General features: G+C 41.1%; 3 protein-coding genes across 5 annotated transcripts in view; 2 read left to right on the top strand and 1 right to left on the bottom strand.

Annotated features, from left to right (window-relative positions):
- Positions 1-605: 605 nt before the first annotated feature.
- LOC112220059 (actin-related protein 2/3 complex subunit 5-like protein) lies at positions 606-4,123 on the bottom strand. Its single transcript, XM_024381638.2, has 4 exons — positions 3,680-4,123; positions 2,526-2,598; positions 1,934-2,110; positions 606-1,271 (listed from the first exon to the last, which is right to left on the bottom strand). The coding sequence occupies exons 1-4, from the start codon at positions 3,817-3,819 to the stop codon at positions 1,209-1,211; spliced, it is 453 nt and encodes a 150-aa protein (XP_024237406.1). The 5' UTR covers positions 3,820-4,123; the 3' UTR covers positions 606-1,208.
- Positions 4,124-9,112: 4,989 nt separating this feature from the next.
- On the top strand, positions 9,113-20,071 carry rpl35 (ribosomal protein L35). The gene is made up of 4 exons (XM_024381637.2): positions 9,113-9,202; positions 10,150-10,286; positions 15,287-15,368; positions 19,870-20,071. Exons 1-4 carry the CDS (start codon positions 9,200-9,202, stop codon positions 20,017-20,019), a joined length of 372 nt encoding a protein of 123 aa, XP_024237405.1. The 5' UTR covers positions 9,113-9,199; the 3' UTR covers positions 20,020-20,071.
- A 137-nt stretch (positions 20,072-20,208) lies between these two features.
- si:dkey-220k22.1 (multiple epidermal growth factor-like domains protein 9) overlaps positions 20,209-21,857 on the top strand; it is an 83,779-nt gene continuing 82,130 nt past the window's right edge. The window contains exons 1-2 of one of the 3 annotated variants that reach the window (XM_024381634.2): positions 20,209-21,578; positions 21,711-21,833. In XM_024381634.2, the coding sequence (XP_024237402.1) occupies positions 21,311-21,578; positions 21,711-21,833 (391 nt within the window). In that variant the 5' untranslated portion in view covers positions 20,209-21,310. Of the gene's footprint in view, positions 21,834-21,857 lie in introns of all 3 variants that reach the window. The other 2 variants (XM_024381633.2, XM_024381635.2) reach the window with 2 other exon arrangements.

A 21,857-nucleotide genomic window follows, 5' to 3' on the forward strand; every position in this document is an offset into this window, starting at 1 on the left:
TGGTTCATTCTCTGGGTGGCTGTAAGGTGTACTTGTTTCAAACCCTGTATGAAGAGATGTCACTTGGAGCTTAACTTTCATAGCTACTTAACCAGAAATGTTCTAGGGTTCTATTCAATCCATATCGCGGAAGTTCAGTGTGATTCAAAGGCAATGTTCCCGCGTCAGCGGAGACTACATTCACGGTAAAACGCTGCATGTCGGCTCAATTGAAAATTACCTTTACTGCCGCCAACACTGCTTTACCTTTTTTAAATATAAATTCAACCTTGCCTCCTGATAGGTCCAGACTTTTTAAATTGATAGTTCACAAATGCACGTATACCCTAGCCCCTCCCTACTGGTTTCCACTTGACCTTCCGCTAGACCAAAATCGGAATCCTCACAGCTCTCTAAGTGCATATGACAGGGTTACTGAAGACTCCTTTGTGCTTGCATAGCTAATCCTATTAAAAACAAAAAAATACTATTTGGATGAGGTGTTTCTCTGGAACTAGTTTGTAGATTCACACGTACCATTGTGTTCAATCTGAACAGGAATACAGGTTCCACAGCCAAATTCACCTGCAGACTAGAGGGCAAATGACAAGGACACTTGTTCCCAGTTAAGATGATCCATGAGTTTTATTGCAGCAGGCACTTTACAATGAAATCCCCCACCCACCAATTAATTGAATCTGTCTCTTTATATTAAATGTACTTTTGTCTGTACAAAACTGACAATGAGAAAAACGTAAATCTAAATATTCAACACTGTGAGCCAAAGGACATACTCGCAAGCTCACACAACACACACACACAGGTATAAAGGTACCGTTGGTACCAAGTAACAGTTGATGCACAGCCTTTCACCTGCCATGTTCATGTCATTAGGGAAACTCTTTACCTTCCCCCACCCTCAAAGAAACATGCTGATACTTATGGATAATAGAAAGAAATGCAATGGCGAAAGAACGACAAACTCGTGATTAGGTAAAAATGATAATCCTATACATGAACAAATATCAATTTCCTTAGTTACAGCTAAATATTTTCTAACAGAAAATAATGTTCCCTTTTTTTTTGTCTTTAACTTATGTAGTGTAAGGGTTTTTATTCTCAGGAAGAAATGTATTGTGGTAATAAGCTACTTTCCCTTATACAGAAGGCAGTCAATCCTCTTGTCAGTGGTCATGCAGGAGATGCTCCATGTGATAAAGCACGTCCCCTCAAACTGTCTTTCGGGCAGTCAGAACTCTTACGATTGACCCTAAGCCCCCAACTGCGAAAGCCTGAGTGAAAAAAGAGGGGAAGAGACAAATGAACAAATATCATACACACATAAATTAGGTCAGGGATGGGCAACTTTGATGGGGGTGGGTGCCACATCTGAATTCATGAGGGGCCACAGTTGCTCGTGGGTGTGCATACCCTCCCCCCCATCACATTGAGAAACTTTTTAGCAGCCCCCCTCTTGACAGCTGAGAGAAAATGTTGCCGTTTTAAAGCCAGTTTGCCGGAGAGACAATTTAGCAAATTTTTAACAAGTTTCATGCAATTCAAATATTGTAATGGGGCGAAGGGGAAAATGTGCTGTTTTATAGCAAATTTTCTGCAATTCTACACATTTTGCTATACAGTGGAGAGAAATGTTTACTTTTTTTAAATATATCTGAGTGAGACTGACTAACAAAATCAATTGGGGCTCCCCGGGCCAGTAATTCAACCAAGATGGCTAGCCGCTAGACCAATCCAAAGACGTTTTGCTGATTGAGTGACAAACTGCTGATGCACAACTAAACTTCAAAATTGCACTTCAAGTATTATACTATTACAACAGTTGCCCTCCTTCCTAAAAAAAAAAAAAGTTCAGAGGGCCTTCAAAGAGGGTGCCACCAGTTACCCATCCCTGTATTAGGTGGCTTAGAGTTTAAAGTTCAGAGAGCTTTCACACCTTTTCGTGCCACTGTAGGAGAATGGCACTGCTATTGTCAGAGGGCTTCTCAAAGCCTCTATATATGTACTTCATAAGCAGGTCCACCCCGCTTCTGTCTAGCGACTTGACAGCTGGCTCGATATCACTGGACTTGAATGACGTCAACACTCTCAGCACTATTGCCAGAGCCCTTTCCTGAAAGACAGCGAGAGAAAATGGAGAGAGCATGTTAAAGGTTATTTACAACTGCAGATTGCCACGAGAGAGGCAACATTTTATGGATACTTGCTAAGCCTCTCCTGCCATGTTATGGATGCCACATTGCTTGCTTAGTGAGTACCACTTCCACCTGATTCGGCTCATGCCTGGCTTGAACTCGGGACCGCCCTACTTGACAACATTCCAATGGTTTGAGCAACAAGGAAAAGTACCAATTGGGTGGCTCCATCCGCAACATTTCAAGCTAGCTGTGGAGTGAGCTTATGGTATGTTCTTAACTCTGTAATAATAGTATTCTAGACCAATGCCAATATTGACAAAAGGAGCTTCCCACAAAGTTACATGATGCAAGAGTACAATTTCATATTTGATGCACATCTTGGCCCATTACCTTTATTGCTGGATTCTTAGTGTTGACAGGAGGGTTCCGGAGAGCAATGTGAAAAGCTGTCATCATGTCGCCTGTGCACTACAGTCGGTTAAGGAATTTAATACTTCCTATTGCCATATCCTAAATAGGTTTAAGTGGTAGGAACACAATGCATCTCCACAAGCAAATGTTTTTCCACCAACAAACAGACCGATATCAGGGAGGGTTTTGATGGCAGCATCCAATGTGAGATCTCTTTCCTGAGGGCACACAGTGTGTGGTGAAATCTGAATGTATTGCACTGTTTTTAAAATGATATAAACTGCCTTAATGTTGCTGTACCCCTGGAAGAATAGCTGCTGTCTTGGCAGCTAATGGGGATCCATAATAAAATACAAATACCTAATGGCTGCATTTACACAGCCAGCTCAATTATGATATTTTTCCTGGAATTGGTCTTTCGTCAGATCTTTTTCAGAGCTGATCTGATTGGTCAAAAGATCAGAGTTGGGCTGCCTTTGTAAAACGCAGGCATAGAGGTGTCCGATCACACACAGCCAGTTCCATCTCACCAGACCAACCATATTCCCTTCAAATGGAGCAGGATGACGCAGAGCGATGGATAGCTATATCACTAGACAAGGTGGTGGGGGAGGGTATATATATTTAAGCAAATCCTGACCTGAATGCGTCTCACTCGAAATAAGGCCCTTATTAAGGGGGGCCATGTTGACCCTACTGACACTGATACTCCTGCCTCACCCAAATCAAATGGCTCAGTGATTCCCCCATCGATACTAGAGCAACTGCTTGTACTTTGCATGCTAGTTATAGCCAACTATGTTTAGACGTAACTACCTAGCTAACAAAAAGTTAGGACATCCAAGAGTGTCGGGTTTAGATAGCTCTGGAGGGCGCCCTGGTCTGGACCAGAGTTAAGGACGGTTCAGCCAGGGATATCCTCCATTGGCTAGTTAGCCAACAACCTAAAACGACACATTTACACAACATAAACTAAGCCAACTTGCAAGATACATTTGTCAGTACGAACACAAAATCAGCTGTTGAACATTTGTTTTTGTTTTTCATGAAAAACAAAATCGCCGACGCTATCTGATAGCTAAATGTGCTAGCTTGCTTAACACGGGGGGCATGCGCATGAACGTAAAGGATATTGCCTGATGAGGTTGTCTATCTCCGCGCCGTCGGGTCCTTGATTGTCGACAGGCTCATCGTGATCATCCACGAATTTGTTCTCATCAAATTCATCTATGTCGAGTTTCCTGAATCGCGACGAAAGAGTGTTTTTCGCCATCGGAGCCACTTCGCTGGAGGAAACAGTAGCTAGCAAGCCAGCGAGCTAGTCCTCCACGGCGCTGTTGTTGAGTTGATGCGAGCGTAGTACAGTGTACTTGCCCTGTCGGTGCTATTGCTAGCAACCACAGTCTACGCAGATGTGACAATCTAACGGTGTTTTGATTGTAATTTATCTGCCAGTGTTACACAATCATTACTTTTCAACCAAATATCTAGCTAACTAGTTTGACACGCGATAGTTTTGTTGTCAGAATCATTTTCACCTACGTGAAGCCAGCAGCATAAACTGTCACTTCCGGGTCAAATATTAGAAAAATCCTTCACAATAAGTGTGCTGCCCTGAAATCAAATTGTATTGTCACATACACATGGTTAGCAGATGTTAATGTGAGTGTAGCGAAAAGCTTGCTTTGGAGTTCCGACCATGCAGTAATATCTAACAAGTAATCTAACAATTTCACAACAACCTACACAATTATTGGAAATAAAATTTAAATGCCAAAAAAAGCAGTACGGTTTACAGTACATCACTGTCATTATATATTATTCTAGTTATCAAACACAATACATTTGTAAAAAAACGATGTGATTTTTTTTGTTTCAGTCCATTGGCCTTTCTGCCGCTTATATTCCTCTCATAGAGAATGATAGAGGCCTCTAGTGTCCAAACGGCTATGTTATCAAGGGCAGTGTAACGGATGTGAAACGGCTAGCTTAATTAGCGGTGGTGCGCGCTAAATAGCGTTTCAATCGGTGACGTCACTTGCTCTGAGACCTTGAAGTAGTGGTTCCCCTTGCTCTGCAAGGGCCGTGGCTTTTGTGGAGCGATGGGTAACGATGCTTCAAGGGTGACTGTTGTTGATGTGTGCAGAGGGTCCCTGGTTCACGCCCGGGGATGGGCGAAGGGACGGACTAAAGTTATACTGTTACAGCAGCATCATTGAGGGCTTCCACCATTTGAATGTAGTCAGCTGTGTGGGACTAAAGGTGTCCGAAGGCTTCCCAGCCGAAACAATTTGGGAGAGTTTTAGACTATTTTGAGGAAGTGTATACTAACTACGGCGTCTCAAAATGGACAAACAGTACTATTGCCACTTTCTCTCGTTTTTCAAGCGACGCTCTTTTAAGGCAGTATGCGAGCACACTCGTTTGGTTCGGCTAGCCGAGTTTGGCTAGGTGCCAGTTGACCTGAAGCATGCTGACACATTTACAACTTAATTGGCTGATCCCTCCTGGTGACCATGTTAGAGTCATGTCCAACGGGGTCATCGGGAGGGATCAGCCAATCGTGAAGAAGAAAATGTACCACTTCAAAATGGAGATTGTCTCAACGGAGCTGCCTATCCTGTCACAGACGCTACAGTATGGTAGCACAGATACAAAGATGAATCCTCTATTTATCTCTATGATTCCTGTAGTTCAATGGATGCTTTTGCTCTGGTTGGCTGTGAAGTTGAAGGATGGGGCTGTTGGGAAAATGTAGCATAAATTACCACTCTCAAATTCATATGTTGCATTTTGAGATCAACTACATTAGTCTGACTGTGCAGAATCAATGATCTACAGATCATCTTGCAATCCAAACAGATGATCTTACATGCACTGATAGACAGAAATAGAGGTCTATGGATGCAAGGTCCCAGACCAACAGTCAAAAGAAAGGTGACAACCAAAACATGAAAAGTGGAGTAAAACAACTGTAGCCTATCACTTTTGTTATTACTAGGGTAAGACAGGACTGAAAATGTTTAGTTAAATTCTTCAAGAACCAATATTAGAGGAGCCACGTGTAACCTCATGTTTGAGGGGATACATCTGAGCAAGGTGCTGTGTAGATTCACTAATGTTCACATAATGAGTTGAGGTGCTAAAATATTTTTTTATAAACTGGGGGATTCGAGCACTGAATGCTAATTGGCTGAAAGCCATGGTATATCAGACTGTGTACTATGACAAAAAGTACTAATTACATTGGTAACCAGTTTATAATATAATAAGGCACTTCGGGGGTTTTGGTATACGGCCAATATACCATGGCTAAGGGCTGTATCCGTGTTGCGTCGTGCTTAAGAACAGCCCTTAGCCATAGTATATTGGCCATATACTACCCCCCCCGCTCTTATTGCATAAATATATCCGAGATTTGTTGCAGATTTTTCTCATTCGGTGGGGTTTTGCGACAGATGACATCATTTAATGGTGGGACTGGACAGGGGTGAAACAACTGGACAGGGGTGAAACATTTGTCAAAGAAAGGTAATTTCATTAGAGGGAAGGGAGAAATAACATCAATCCACATAAACTACAAAAAATGATTTTAAAATATTTATTTATATATATATATATTTTTAAATTTTTTAAAATTTATTTATTTATATATTATATATATATATATATATATATATATATATATATATATATATATATATATATATATATAGTACCAGTCAAAGTTTGGACACACCTACTCATTCAGGGGTTTTCTTTATTTGTACTATTTTCTAGATTGTAGAATATAAGTGAAGACATCAAAACCTATGTAATAACACAAATGGAATCATGTAGTAACCAAAAAAGTGTAAAACAAATCTAAATCTATTTTATATTTTAGAATCTTCAAAGTAGCCACCCTTTGCCTTGATGACAGCTTTGCACACTCTTGGCATTCTCTCAAACAGCTTCATGAGGAATACTTTTCCAACTGTCTTGAAGGAGTTCCCACATATGCTGAGCACTTGTTGTGGCTGCTTTTCCTTCACTCTGCAGTCCAACTCATCCCAAACCATCTCAATTGGGTTGATGTCTGGTGATCGTGGAAGCCAGGTCATCTGATGCAGCACTACATCACTCTCCTTCTTGGTCAAATAGCCCTTACACAGCCTGGAGGTGTGTTTTGGGTCATTGTCCTGTTGAAAAACAAATGATAGTCCCACTAAGTGAAAACCAGATGGGATGGCATATTGCTGCAGAATGCTGTGGTAGCCATGCTGGTTACGTGTGCCTTCAATTCTTAAAATATCACAGTGTCACCAGTAAAGCACCTCCTCCATGCTTCACGGTGGGAACCACACATGCAGAGATCATCCGTTCACCTACTCTGCGTCTCACAAAGACATCTCAGGTCTCAAATTTGGATTTCCACCGGTCTAATGTCCATTGCTCGTGTTTCTTGGCCCAAGCAAGTCTCTTCTTCTAATTGGTGTCCTTTAGTAGTGGTTTCTTTGCAACAATTCGACCATGATGAGGGCCTGATTCACGCAGTCTCCTCTGAACAGTTGATGTTGAGATGTGTCTGTTACTTGAACTCTGTGAAGCATTTATCTGGGCTGCAATTTCTGAGGCTGGCGACTCTAATAAACTTATCCTCTGCAGCAGAGGTAACTCTGGGTCTTCCTTTCCTGTGGAGTTCCTCATGAGAGCGAGTTTCATCATAGCGCTTGATGCTTTTTGTAACTGCACTTGAAGAAACTAAAAGTTCTTAAAACTTTCTGGATTGACTGACCTTCATGTCTTAAAGTAATGATGGACTGTCATTTCTCTTTGCTTATTTGAGCTGTTCTTGCCATAATATGGACTTGGTCTTTTACCAAATAGGGCTATCTTCTGTATACCACTCCTACCTTGTCACAACACAACTGATTGGCTCATACACATTAAGAAGGAAAGAAATTCCACAAATGAACATTTAACACACCTATTAATTGAAATACATTCCAGGTGACTACCTCATGAAGCTGGTTGAGAGAATGCCAAGAGTGTGCAAAGCTGTCATCAAGGCAAAGGGTGGCTACTTTGAAGAATCTAAAGTAGATTTGGATTTGTTTTACACTTTTTTGGTTACTACATGATTCCATATGTGGAATATATAGTACAATATATGTACTATATTTCATAGTAGTGATGTCTTCACTATTATTCTGCATTGTAGAAAATAGTAAAAATAAAGAAAAACCCTTGAATGAGTATATGTGTCCAAACTTTTGACTGGTATTGCATATATATACATGTATGTGATCCCACTCTCTGAGGAACTACCTGGATTACTTACATTTCAAGTTATTTAGCAGACACTCTTATGCAGAGTGATTTACAGTAGTGAGCTCATCCATTTTCATAAATTTATTTCATACTGAACCCCCATGGCAATCAAACCCACAACCCTGGTGTTGCAAGCGCCATACTCTACCAACTGAGCCACACTGTCTAGTGTCATCCCACTCTCTGAGGATTCAGAGCCTAAGCAGGGTATTTAAGTTTTCAAATTACGTATTCCCACTCCTTCAGTAATTTGAAAACTTAAACACACCTGCAATCAGTGTGACTCAGTTGATAGAGCATGGCGCTTGCAACGCCAGGGTTGTGGGTTCGATTGCCACGGGGCCTCAGTATGAAAGAAATGTATGGACTCACTACTGTAAATCACACAAGATAATTGACTTGCTAAATAACTTGAAACGTAAGTAATCAAGGTAGCTCCTCAGATGTGAGATCTTTTAATCCCATAAATATTTCAGGTACAGAAACAATGATGTAGATCTTTCTTGACTTCTTTTCAACTTGTGCAGTGCCGTTTCACACGATCGCTATAGAAGACACAAAGTCCACTTTCTTCACATTAAGAATATCTGGGTCCTGCTGGTGATTCACTTCAAGAGACCTTCAGAGATAATCTTTCTACCCCTTTGATAGCCTCCTCATAGGGAAACTCTCTCAACTGCCCTGATTTTGGCAAAACCAGTCTCTTTCACCCTACTCGGGCATTCCAGGGATGTCACCTCATGTTCTCCACCACTGTTACAACACTTTGCTCCTTGTCGATTTGGAGCAGCTCCGTGCTCAGGCCAATTTCATTAAACATGCTGAGAGTATGTTATGGAGTACCACAGTGTGTTATTTGACAGACAACCCTATGGTTCATTTTCTGTCTAAACATTTGTTGGTTATTATATAGCTATTTATATGTGAGATATTTATTTAATGCTGTTTGAATGTTCACAGTGAATAAAGCTTGAATGTTCACTCTGAATATTAACCAATTATAATAACACATTTTAAAAATGTTATGCATTCAACATACTCTAAATTATTGCTAAATGTGTATCAAGTGGTAGCAATATTTTAATTATTTTGTTTTGATTCCCCCCCAAATTCATTAACTATTGCAATACTATTTACTGTACAACGAAACTGTCAAAAAAGATGTCCATCACTTATCCTACTAAGTACATTTTTTACTGGGAGATTTTATTTTGAAACCGGAAATCTAAATGATACCAGTCTTGTCAGGATTACGAAGATTCTGATTGGTCGATAATAACCCGGTAGATGTTCCTACCTGGCCCCTCAACTTCCTTTTTGGTGAGCGATCAGCGACGACGATGGTAAGCAATAATCGACAATAAATCAATCTAACGCAATCCTCCATCATCCAGACAATTTGTATATAGTAACATTTATAAAATAGTTGGCACTCATCTCTGGGCTTCGCGTGATTAATTTTTGATTGAGTCCGCCTTCGTATTCGTTGATTAGAATGTCCTGCACGTTCAGAATCCAGTGGTACTTTTTTGGGGCTAACCCCTCAGATGGTCAGGTTAGATTAGTACTACAGGAGACAGACAAATTAATGCCATCGACTGTCAACTAGGTAACTTTTATCTCACATAGTGTAGTTAGTTGGCAATTTTAAGTATTTATTAGTCGCTAGGTAGACCATCTTGCAAATATGTTGCCTGGTGTGAAGTATTTTGAGGCATTGACATAATTAGGCACTTGTCAGATTTAAGTTTTCTTTTGGGTATGTATGTTAGTGCTACAAATGTGAGTGCTGCATTTCAAGGTTCAGGCATCTTGCCTGAACCATCCTTAATCGTAATTTAAGTAGCCTAGGATACGGTCGTCATTTATAGGAGGCTGTGTGTTTTGGTTTTCCCTCTATGGTGAACATTGTCATACACTTGACTCCGATAAATTACAACGTTATTGTAGTTATTTTATTTTTTTCGTTCTTTTACCAGGTAAGTTGACTGAGAACACGTTCTCATTTACAGCAACGACCTGGAGAATAGTTACAGGGGGAGAGGAGGGGGATAATGAGCCCATTGTAAACTGGGGATTATTAGGTGACCATGATGGTTTAAGGCCTGATTGGGAATTTAGCCAGAACACCGGGGTTAATACCCCTACTCTCACGATAAGTGCCATGGGATCTTTAATCCTGTTAGATCTGTATGATTAGGCAGATTGCAAAATATTCCATGTTAGTTTGAAGTTATCAGTAAAGAACTACCTTCCTAATTAATGATTTGTTTATCAATGTTTTTTTCAGGCTAAAATCAAGGCCCGAGACTTGCGGGGCAAGAAGAAGGAGGAGCTCCTTAAACAGCTTGAAGACCTCAAGGTGGAACTATCTCAGCTCCGTGTTGCCAAGGTTACGGGTGGTGCTGCATCCAAACTGTCCAAGATGTGAGTATTGTTTAGAATCACTTGCGCTTGCTAACAGTTCATTTGACCTTTTCTCCCACAATGTTTTGCAGACAGGTCATATGCAGAAGTGTCTAGTGGCATCATTACAAGCAGACATTAGGCATTGAATGTAAACACAACTGCACCCTTTTGAGCATTTCCTCACCTTTGGACAACAATGTCAGGAGTTTAGATGGAATGCTCACAGATGTTAATTACTGTGTCCAATTCACCACGCTTGACGTCTATGGGTTCTCAATGCACACATTTCTGAGAGGGTGCATGTAGGCTAGGTGAGATCACAACCGCGCACTTCACAGGATCATTATCCGCTCAACCCTCGAACCAGTTACTGGACCACGGCCCTTAACCACTAGGCTACCTGCGACTCCTGGTAGAACCTGAACTCTCAGGTAATGAACTGTATCTTGTTGACCTGGTTCTGTGTTTCCTGATAGTGATCAAATTAAGCTTAGAAGTGTTTAGCGACGCATCGTTCCTATAAGGTCCAAATATGTCACATGCGTTTCCCAAAACTGCGTAGAGAATGTTCACTAAGTGGGTCTTAGAAGCATGTGTCGATACTGATAGGATCAAAAGGAAGGCAGTGCTGCTCTCAGATCAGCGTTCTCTATTAAAATTCTTACCTAACATAAGTAGTCGTACAAACTACTGACAACGGATCAGCTCTTAGAGAGACTGTCACCTATGGCTACAAATATTGAGGTGTTTTATTCTGTTGTCGCCTCTTGCATTAAATCTTAATTCTCACATCATTGTGCATGTTGTTACACAGGAGGTATATTGAGGCAAAATGACTAGGCCACAAACAGCAAAATAGAACTAAATTGTATTTGATTGTTATTGAAATATGGAGGCATATGTAGCCTGTTGGCCTTAAAATGAAGTAATCTTGGGAAGCTTGGCCCTGAAGGTTTTTCAACAACCTTCATTTGAGCATTTTAAAGTGAACTTTAAAATGTATTTTATGACATGGGTGAAAGTTGATTGAATTTATTCCCGGTACGGGACCTCCTGTGTACACACGCTTAATCATAGAATTACATATACAGTGAACAGAAATATAAGCGCAATGTGTAAAGTATTGGTCCCATGTTTCATGAGCTGAAATAAAAGATCCCAGAAATGTTCCATACACACACTGATATTATTTCTCAAATTTTGTGCAGAAATGTGTTTACATCCTTGTTAGTGAACATTTCTCCTTTGCAAAGATAATCCATCTATGTGTGATATGTGTGGCATATCAAGAATCTTGATTAAACAGCATGATCATTATACCTTGTGCTGGGGACAATAAAGGACTACTAAATGTGATGTTTTGTTACACAACACAATGCCACAGATGTCTCAAGTAGAGGTTGATGATTATGCTTTTTCAACGCCGATGCCGATTATTGGAGGACCAAAAAAGCAGATTAATTGGCCGATTTTAATTTCTTGTTGTAATAATGACAATTACAACAATACTGAATGAACACTTATTTTAACTTAATATAATACATCAATAAAATCAATTTAGCCTCAAGTAAATAATGAAACATGTTCAATTTGGTTTAAATAATGCAAAAACAAAGTGTTGGAGAAGAAAGTAAAAGTGCAATATGTGCTATGTAAGAAAGCTAACGTTTCAGTTCCTTGCTCTGAACATGAGAACATATGAAAGCTGGTGGTTCCTTTTTAACATGAGTCTTCAATATTCCCAGGTAAGAAGTTTTAGGTTGTAGTTATTATAGGACTATTTCCTTCTATACCATTTGTATTTCATTAACCTTTGACTATTGGATGTTCTTATAGGCACTTTAGTATTGCCAGTGTAACCGTATAGCTTCCGTCCCTCTCCTCGCTCCTCCCTGGGCTCGAACCAGCAACACAACGACAACATCCACCATCGAAGCAGCGTTACCCATGCAGAGCAAGGGGACTACTAGAAGGCTCAGAGCGAGTGACGTTTGAAACGCTATTAGTGCGCGCTAACTAGCTAGCCATTTTACTTCGGTTACACCAGCCTCATCTCGGGAGTTAATAGGCTTGAAGTCATAAGCAGCACAGTGCTTGACGCACAACGAAGAGCTGCTGGCAAAATGCACGAAAGTGCTGTTTGAATGAATGTTTACGCGCCTGCTTCTGCCTACCACCGCTCAGTCAGATGCTTGTATGCTCAATCAGATTATATGCAACGCAGTACACGCTAGATAATATCTAGTAATATCATCAACCATGTGTAGTTAACTAGTGATTATGATTGATTGTTTTTTATAAGATAAGTTTAATGCTAGCTAGCAACTTACCTTGGCTTACTGCATTCGCGTAACAGGCAGTCTCCTTGTGGAGTGCAACGAGAGAGAGGCAGGTCGTTATTGCGTTGGACTAGTTTACTGTAAGGTTGCAAGATTGGATGCCCCGAGCTGACAAGGTGAAAATCTGTCGTACTGCCCCGAACAAGGCAGTTAACCCACCGTTCCTAGGCTGTCATTGAAAATAAGAATGTGTTTTTAACTGACTTGCCTAGTTAAATAAAGGTGAAAAAACATCGGCAAATCGGCGCACAAAAATACTGATTTCCGATGGTTACGAAAACTTGGAATCGGCTCCAATTAATCGGCCATTCCGATTAATCGGTCGACCTCTAGTCTCAAGTTTTGAGGGAGTTTTCAAATGGCATGCTGACTGCAGGAATGTCCACCAAAGCTGTTGCCAGATAATTGAATGTTAATTTCTCTGCATAAGCCTTCTCCAATGTCATTTTAGAGAATTTGGCAGTACGTCTCACAACCGCAGGCCATGTGTATCCACACCAGCCCAGGACCTCCACATCTGGCTTCTTCACCTGCAGGATCATCTGAAACCAGCCACCTGGACACCTGATGAAACTGAAGTATTTCTGCACGAACTGACAGAAACCGTGTCAAGGAAGCTTACTTGCGTGTTCGTCGACCTCACCAAGGAGGCCTAATTGCAGTTTGGCGTCGTAACTAACTTCAGTGGACAAATGCTCACTTTCAATGGCCACTGGCATGCTGGAGAAGTGTGCTCTTCACAGATGAATCCCGGTTTCAACTGTACTGGGCATATGGCAGACAGTGTTTATGGCGTTGTGTGGGAGAGCAGTTTGCTGTTGTGAACGAGATCCTGAGGCCCATTGTCGTGCCATTCATCCAACGCCATCACTTCATGTTTCTGCATGATAATGCACGGCCCCATGTTGCAAGGATCTGTACACAATTTCTGGAAGCTGAATAATTCCTAGTGTTTCCATGGCCTGTATACTCACCAGACATGTCACCCATTGAGCAGGTTTGGGATGCTCTGGATTGATGTGTATGACAGTGTGTTCCAGTTCCTGCCAATACAGCCATTGAAGAGGTGGACAACCTTCCACAGGCCACAATTAACAGTCTGATGAGCTCGCTGCGAAAGAGATATGTCACGCTGCATGAGGCAAATGGTGGTCACACCAGATACTGACTTGTTTTCTGATCCACCCCCCTACTTCTTTTTTTTTTTAAGGTACTGTATTTGTGACCCAAAGATGCATATCTGTATTCCCACTCGTGTGAAACCCATAAATAAGAGCCTATTGAATTTATTTCAATTGACAGATTTCCTTATATGAACTGTAACTCCGTAAAATCTTTGAAATTGTTGCATTGTATATTTTTCTATATAGAATCCCTATTAATTCAATAGGATTTCTGTGTGCCTAGTCTTAAAAGATTTGTAATTTTAAAGCTGCAATATGTAACTTTTTGGGTTACCTGACCAAATTGACATGATGTATTATAGATCTGTCAATCTCATTGAAAGCAAATCTAAGAAGCGGTAAATATGTTCTATCTGTGCTGTTTCTATTATTCCCGTTCTTAGGGTTTGTTTTTGCGTCTTTTACTTTCGGTTTTGTACACCAGCTTCAAACAGCTGAAAATACAATGTTTTGGGAAAATATATTTCACAGTAGCTTAGATGGTACAATGATTCCCTACGCTATACTTACTTGTTTTGTCACACAAACTGAAACTATAATTTTAGGAACCAGGAAATGGCAATGTTTTCTGCAGTGCATCTTTAACTTTTAAAAGTTATGACCCTTTTATTGTGGCATAAACACAACCAGTCATGTTTTTCATCTGATTATCAAACAATCACGTGAAAGGGCTCCTTTACTAGGCTACCTGCACACGTTCATACACTCAACATATTACCAGCCTCCAAACAGTGGTGAATGAAAACAGACATCTTATTCAAAACACCACAAAGTGTCATAACATTTAGCAATTGTCATTAGGTTAGCATTTATGCATCCACTGCTGTCTGTGCGCATCTCTATGTTCACCATTCATCTCTGCTTTGGCAAAAATGTCTGTTCTGGTTGAACCACATCGCATTTTGGAATGTAGGCTATACCACCTGTTCAAGTTCATTCACACATTTTTCATGGTGGTATAGCCTACAGTTTTCTTGAGATTTTGTTTTGTGATAGGCTCATGTTTTACTGGTACAGTGTACCGGACCGTAGCACCTTTCACCCCTGCTTATGAGGGAAAATCATAACCGGATCATGGTCAGATCGGCACACCCCTCGTAAAACATGTTCAACTATGGCAGAAAAGCAATTGTGCATTTCCCTACATCTTATCGGCACAATTTGAAAGATAAAATGAAAACGTTGTAAATAGCAATATGTCATTATTTGCCATGATCAGCATTGCAGATATTGAGGAGTGAGATTCAAGACTTTTCTTTCACACAGCATCTGCGCATATGGATGTGTTAGCTTCACGCTCTTACAGTATGGGAGCCACAGGAGAAGTCGATTATCGTGCTTTAAAGCTCTGTTGTGGAAATTGACCACCTATGCTGTTTACTTTTTGCATCTATGTCATATTGTGGAGTCTACCTTTTTAAGTTGTTTTAAACAATATGTTGAATGAAAGTGCAATATTTCATGTAATTTCACTTATTCCCACCTTTTATTTCAGCCGTGTCGTTCGGAAGTCCATTGCCAGAGTCCTGACTGTCGTCAACCAGACCCAGAAGGAGAACCTGAGGAAATTCTACAAGGTAGGCCTTTTATTTAAAACTTTGTTGCTGGCTTCATAGATTTAAGTTATAGGATGTTATAGTATAGAATCACAGTATCTATGTGTCATGATGGTACAGTATCCTGAGGTCACTAGCAATACTGAGCTCTAATTGTCTTCACGTATTTGGTGCAGCAGCGTTAGATTCTCAGAGTTTTCGCTAGTTTGAAATCCAGCCACATGTGCCCTAAATAGGGCTGTTTGCGGTGACCATATTACCGCCACACCGGCGGTCACGAGTCATGAAAAGCAGTCATTCCACATGACCTTTTAGTCATGGTAATAAGGCATCTCCATGCTTTGATGCTGCTGATGGTCATTAGTAGCCTACCAAACTTGCTAACTGCCTGGTACTCAGCGCTCTACTGTCCCTCTAATCACTCGGACATAAATGCAAATGTGATTGAAAGTCTAATCAAACACTTCATGACAGCTCCTGTTGTGCAACATTTCTATAGGCTATGCAATTGCTTGAGAAAACAGAGTTTTGATGGCCTCCCATCAGCTTTTTATAGGTTAGGCCTAATATATTTATTTCCTAACTTTCCTAATATTAAACATATTATATTTACAACAGGCGTATAGCCTATCTGGCTGGCATGAAAATGAACCACGGGGAAAAGCATCCTCCATTTGCTATTTAAGTGCATAGATGACGTTTATTTTTTCCAGCTGCCCTGTTTCGATACAGGTGCATGATAATGGTCCATTCCAAATCAAATACATTTTCACACTTATATGTAAAGACAAAATTAAATCAAGAGTGACAATATTAGCCTATCACTTGTGAATTATATATCACTTGTGATTGGTGCCTAGCTTAAGAAACAATGACTTTTTTTTGCGACTTTTTCTAATCACACCTCAGGCCTATATTACAACTAAAGTGGCCAAATAACTTCTTAAAATTAAGCACATCTGCTTTACAATGTGTGTAGAGCCTAACTGGCGTACATAAGCAGCGGGTGAGTTTAAAGTTTGGGGAAGATCATTTTCACCATTAAAATGCACCTTTATAATAAAAGCATTGCATGCATGATCGCATTTGCGGTCACTTTTGATAATGGTGTTTTCCACTAATGGACCATTCGCGCTTATAGCTACGATGTGTGCATTGCTGCTCCTATAATGTGAATAAATAAACTATTAGGGTATCAACATTTTAAGCTAAACGTTCCGATCTGTTGCGTTAGCCACATTGCATAAAACGTTTTTTTGATGCTAGTGGTTGTATTAATTTGGGATCTATCGCATCCCACAATTCAAATAAAATTTATTTATATAGCCCTTCGTACATCAGCTGATATCTCAAAGTGCTGTACAGAAACCCAGCCTAAAACCCCAAACAGCAAGCAATGCAGGTGTAGAAGCACGGTGGTTAGGAAAAACTGCCTAGAAAGGCCAAAACCTAGGAAGAAACCTAGAGAGGAACCAGGCTATGTGGGGTGGCCAGTCCTCTTCTGGCTGTGCCGGGTGGCGATTATAACAGAACATGGCCAAGATGTTCAAATGTTCATAAATGACCAGCATGCTCAAATAATAATAAGGCAGAACAGTTGAAACTGGAGCAGCAGCACGGCCAGGTGGACTGGGGACAGCAAGGAGTCATCATGTCAGGTGGTCCTAGGGCTCAGGTCCTCCGAGAGAGAGAAAGAAAGAGAGAAGGAGAGAATTAGAGAACGCACACTTAGATTCACACAGGACACCGAATAGGACAGGAGAAGTACTCCAGATATAACAAATTGACCCTAGCCCCCAGACACATAAACTACTGCAGCATAAATACTGGAGGCTGAGACGGGAGGGGTCAGGAGACACTGTGGCCCCATCCGAGGACACCCCCGGACAGGGCCAAACAGGAAGGATATAACCCCACCCACTTTGCCAAAGCACAGCCCCCACATCAACCACCAACTTACCATCCTGAGACAAGGCTGAGTATAGCCCACAAAGATCTCTGCCATGGCACAACCCAAGGGGGGGCGCCAACCCAGACAGGATGACCACATCAGTGAATCAACCCACTCAGGTGACGCCCCAGTAAGCCAGTGACTCAGCCCCTGTAATAGGGTTAGAGGCAGAGAATCCCAGTGGAAGGAGGGGAACCGGCCAGGCAGAGACAGCAAGGGCGGTTCGTTGCTCCAGAGCCTTTCCGTTCACCTTCCCACTCCTGGCCCAGACTACACTCAATCATATGACCCACTGAAGAGATGAGTCTTCAGTAAAGACTTAAAGGTTGAGACCGAGTTTGCGTCTCTGACATGGGTAGGCAGACCGTTCCATAGAAATGGAGCTCTATAGGAGAAAGCCCTGCCTCCAGCTGTTTGCTTAGAAATTCTAGGGACAATTAGGAGGCCTGCGTCTTGTGACCAAACTATGTTTGGAATATTTATTTCTCGCACAAAATAGAATAGGTCAACTTTTGTACTATGGGGGATAGTAGATTTACATAGGGTAGTGCTTTTGGTGTTCATTAGGCCTACCCATTTTGTTGGCTGTAAATTTGGACAGTTCTTCCAATATCTTCAATATGCACCTCGGAATTGCATAAGGACACGTGCAGTTGCGTCCCCGACAAGTTGGTCTTCACTTGTAGCTTTTGAGAAAGACCCGATCATGTGATGGAGAGCCATGTGAGTGCTGCACCCGGGGAGAAGGGCTTCTACGCTGCACCTGGGGAGAAGGGCTTCTACGTCCACTGGTCGCAAAAGGCATGGATTTTTTTGTGGGGGGGGTGCATTACGGCCACACAAAGGGGATGCCGCCATGAAATTCTAAGCATTATGAAGTGCTTGTCAAATTGTGAATGAGAGACTGATGTAGTGTGTACAGCCTGTGCAAAAAAACAAAGCAGAGCTCATGCCTTTCAAGTGAGTTTTTTCAAATCCTCATTAGTCGCATCAAGCAGCCTTACAATGGATTAAAAATCAAAACATATAGTCCAATGTTTGTAGAACAACTAAAGTTAAATCAATAACACTAAATTAAGCATATAGGAATACCTATTTCTTAACCGCTCAACACAGAATAGCCGCATGTGCGCACTCTCTCAAAGCGTTTGGAGAAAATATTATTTATATTTTATTCAGCTTTGTCTATTTGTGTTCTTGATACTATAAAATAATGCCACGGAATACGAAGCAAAAATTGTCTGCTAAATTAACTAGTGTAACCCACAGCCAATCGGCATAGCCAGATCAGGACCTAATATAAGGACAACAGAGTATGCTATTCTGTTCTTCTGAAATGGACTACATTTTATTCATATCGTGCTTCTTTAGACCTGTCTAAAATAAAAATGTGATTTATTGTGAAGGTGTAGGCTATATTAAATGGATTTAGACTTTTTAAATGTCGATGTTCCAAAGGTCTACATCAGTGGCTTGAAGGCTGTGTGTTTGTTAGTTAACGGTCAATTACTGTGAGACCGACAGTTATTTTCTTGACAATCATTGGTTGACGCAATTATGTGACTGCCACATCCCTAGCCCCAAGAAGTAAAGCTAGCGTTGGATTTGGTTATGGGTTCCAAGACTAGGGGGTCATTTGCAGAATTGCAGAATGGCACATACTGCCTGCATCAGGCACTGCGTTGCTAAATCTCAAACCAGCCCCTCGCCCCTGACAACTCACTTAGAGGGTACTCCGTTGTCACATGTTGCTGACGAGACTTCAAGTGCCGAGGGGATCAAATAAACCCATCATCTTCGGGACATGCTTGTGACTTGAATGATGCAGTTTGTGTTCCATTTTTAAATAACAAAATAAGGGTGAAATTCTAATTAACAAGTTCCCCCAGTCGTTTTAAATGTTATAAACTGCATTTAAACATTTTAATTTGGGAGGTGTGTCAAGCCTTCAGATGCAAACAGTTGCATGTGGCATATAATTATACACTCCTCTCCATTATTTTTTAAATAGTTGTGCGTGTTGGGAAGATGTTCTGAAGCTGTTAGACTGGCTATTGGAGGGTCTTATTAGCCCCTACACCTTGAATAATGTTCACTCCCTCAGCTTTGGTACACTTGTGCATATGGTGGAAGAGCATGTGAATGTGCAAATGGAGGGCAGAGGGGAAGGGACTGTTTTTGAGATTTATTAGCTTTGAACTAGTAGTTACCAGATTTGAAGAGCTGGATATGATTTGGTGAACTGATTCCAAAATGAGCTGTTGTGGATCCTTGTGTTCTGACATAAAGCTTAATATTTCTAGAAAATCTTGAGGAACAGTAGTTGAACTTGCTTTCTGGAATGCCCCCATTCTGTATTTTTTTTCCCACTTTTTTTCCTACACATAGTCAAATGTATTTGTAATTACCTGAAATAAACCACCTGTAAATAATTATTTCTGGCCTTACATTTTGGAACACATGTCATGGTCAGTTGTACCTAAAAAATACTTGAATCCCTGATATCATGGCAATTGGAATAGTGATTTGAATTAAATTGGAATCTTTACACTTTTTTTGTTACTTTTGCAGGGTAAGAAGTACAAGCCCCTGGATCTGAGGCCCAGGAAGACCCGTGCCATTCGCAGGCGGCTGAACAAACATGAGGAGAGTCTGATGACCAAAAAGATGCAGAGGAAATCGCGCTTGTACACTATTCGCAAGTTCGCTGTCAAGGCTTGAGTCTGTACCTTTTTTTGTATTGAAAATAAACTACCTTTCCCAGGAAAAAAGATAATGTTGTCTTGTAAGTGTTTGAATTAAATCTGTCAGAATCCCCAGGGAACAGATTTTTGTTAACAGTATTTGTTTTTTTTTAACAATTGGAAAAATGTACACCGTTTAATTAAGATGTGACCAACAAAATAACAAGGGAAACATGGGGGAAATTATCAAATATAATGCTGTGACCTCATTCCCTCCCCTGTGACAAGTGCACTCTCCATTCTTCATCATTGATCTTAAACTATGACAGATTGGTGTATAAAAGTTGACTATGATCTTACCCAGAAGCCTTTTGTCACTACTCCTAAATTGGGCTTTGCATGGTTAATCAAGGCTAAATGCCTGTCTTCCGTCTATGAGCCATACAGCATTTACTGCGATAAGGCCTCTGCAAAAGTCAAGGCGTTTATACTTCTTGCCTTTGCATAGCAGAGCTGTTGTCAAGGATGTGAGTTTGTGTTTATACTGGACCTCCCGCCTCCACCTACCGTCAACCAATCATGTCAATGCAGAGCTATATGGAGCCCTCCGCATTGTTACAGTATTTGGGCAGTGCACAACGATGCAGTACGGAGTTCAATTTTGCCTCTGCCAGCTTCTGGAGGCTCCGCAATTGCCTCACATCCTCCATACGGCGCCTTCGACCACACTTTCCAATCAAGCATAAATTTGCTTTTAGGTGAAATATTTCCCATATAGAGTTTAGGTAGGAGTAGGTCCCGACCTTTGGTTTCGCTGAGTCGTCACCAGATGGTGCTCTAGGTTCGCGTGTAATGGACACTTCAAGTCAACTATATGTCATGGAGTCAATCATGAATAGGCTTTTAATCTATTTTGGCAAACTAAATTTATTCTTTACTAAATCAACCAAAACCCGCGTTATTTATTCATGTGAATTGATTAATTACCATGTTTTGCAGCAAAAAAAACCTGACAGAGTTCGCAGTCTCTAGGCCAGAGTAGACCACCCTGTGTTTAAAAAATAAAAATTGGGGAAACGTCTAGCTAGGCATGTAATAAATTACAGAGACATCTAAAATGTACAACTCTTAAACAGGGCTCTTTGCATTGGTTGGAGCGCTTGTCAATCATATTGCCCATTGTCTCGTTGGTGCGACGGATAGTAGAACTCGAGCTGGTTGTAAGCGCGAGAAAGCAGTTGTGGCAGCAGAACCAGTGATGGGTGCACTGATCTCAAGTGCTGTTTAGTTGGAATTGTTCAAACTTTTACGTGGGGAGTTGAAATAACATGAAGTGTGAACTTGGAACTATGTTAAGGTCAACGATGTTGGAATTACTTTTGTTTTCATTGACAGCTGGGTTATATCGTGCTGCACCGCGCGCCTCCAACAACAATGAACTGTCTGTATCAAAGCAACCTGCCATGTCCGAAATCACACTCGGGCAGCTCGGCACTACCATGCCAAACTATTTACCCGAGGACAATGTGAGGTTGTCCACAATTTCAGCGCTCTCCTCAGTTTCTACCGCGACCACATCGGCAAACAGGATTACAGGTAAAACCACTAAATCTTCCCAAACAAACAAGTTGACCCGAACAGCAAAGACCACCATAAGTGAGTCCATATCGGAGTCCTCAGAAAAAAACAATGATGGTACAGCTGACATAACGCCGATAATTTACACAGGAATATTTCGAACTACAACACCAACTGCTTCGACAATTTCTCCATCGAGGACTCCCGAAACAAAGACACATTCTTCGTCCACCTCTCAGCCTTTACCTGTCCCCACCACTGACACGCAACAAAGTAAGTCTCTGCTCTACCCATTTC

This window comes from Oncorhynchus tshawytscha, linkage group LG20, assembly GCF_018296145.1.
Source record: "Oncorhynchus tshawytscha isolate Ot180627B linkage group LG20, Otsh_v2.0, whole genome shotgun sequence".
Taxonomy (NCBI): Eukaryota; Metazoa; Chordata; class Actinopteri; order Salmoniformes; family Salmonidae; genus Oncorhynchus; species Oncorhynchus tshawytscha.

What these genes read in the sequence shown, in the direction of transcription:
- LOC112220059 (XM_024381638.2), bottom strand. Translation starts at nt 3,819, where the DNA reads ATGGCGAAAAACACTCTTTCGTCGCGATTCAGGAAACTCGACATAGAT. An exon ending in ATAGACAACCTCATCAGGCA is followed by an intron (nt 2,599 to 3,679) that starts ATATCCTTTACG and finishes ACTGTAGTGCAC; the next exon opens with AGGCGACATGATGACAGCTT. An exon ending in CTAAGAATCCAGCAATAAAG is followed by an intron (nt 2,111 to 2,525) that starts GTAATGGGCCAA and finishes GCTGTCTTTCAG; the next exon opens with GAAAGGGCTCTGGCAATAGT.
- rpl35 (XM_024381637.2), top strand. An exon ending in GCATCCAAACTGTCCAAGAT is followed by an intron (nt 10,287 to 15,286) that starts GTGAGTATTGTT and finishes CTTTTATTTCAG; the next exon opens with CCGTGTCGTTCGGAAGTCCA. An exon ending in ACCTGAGGAAATTCTACAAG is followed by an intron (nt 15,369 to 19,869) that starts GTAGGCCTTTTA and finishes TTACTTTTGCAG; the next exon opens with GGTAAGAAGTACAAGCCCCT.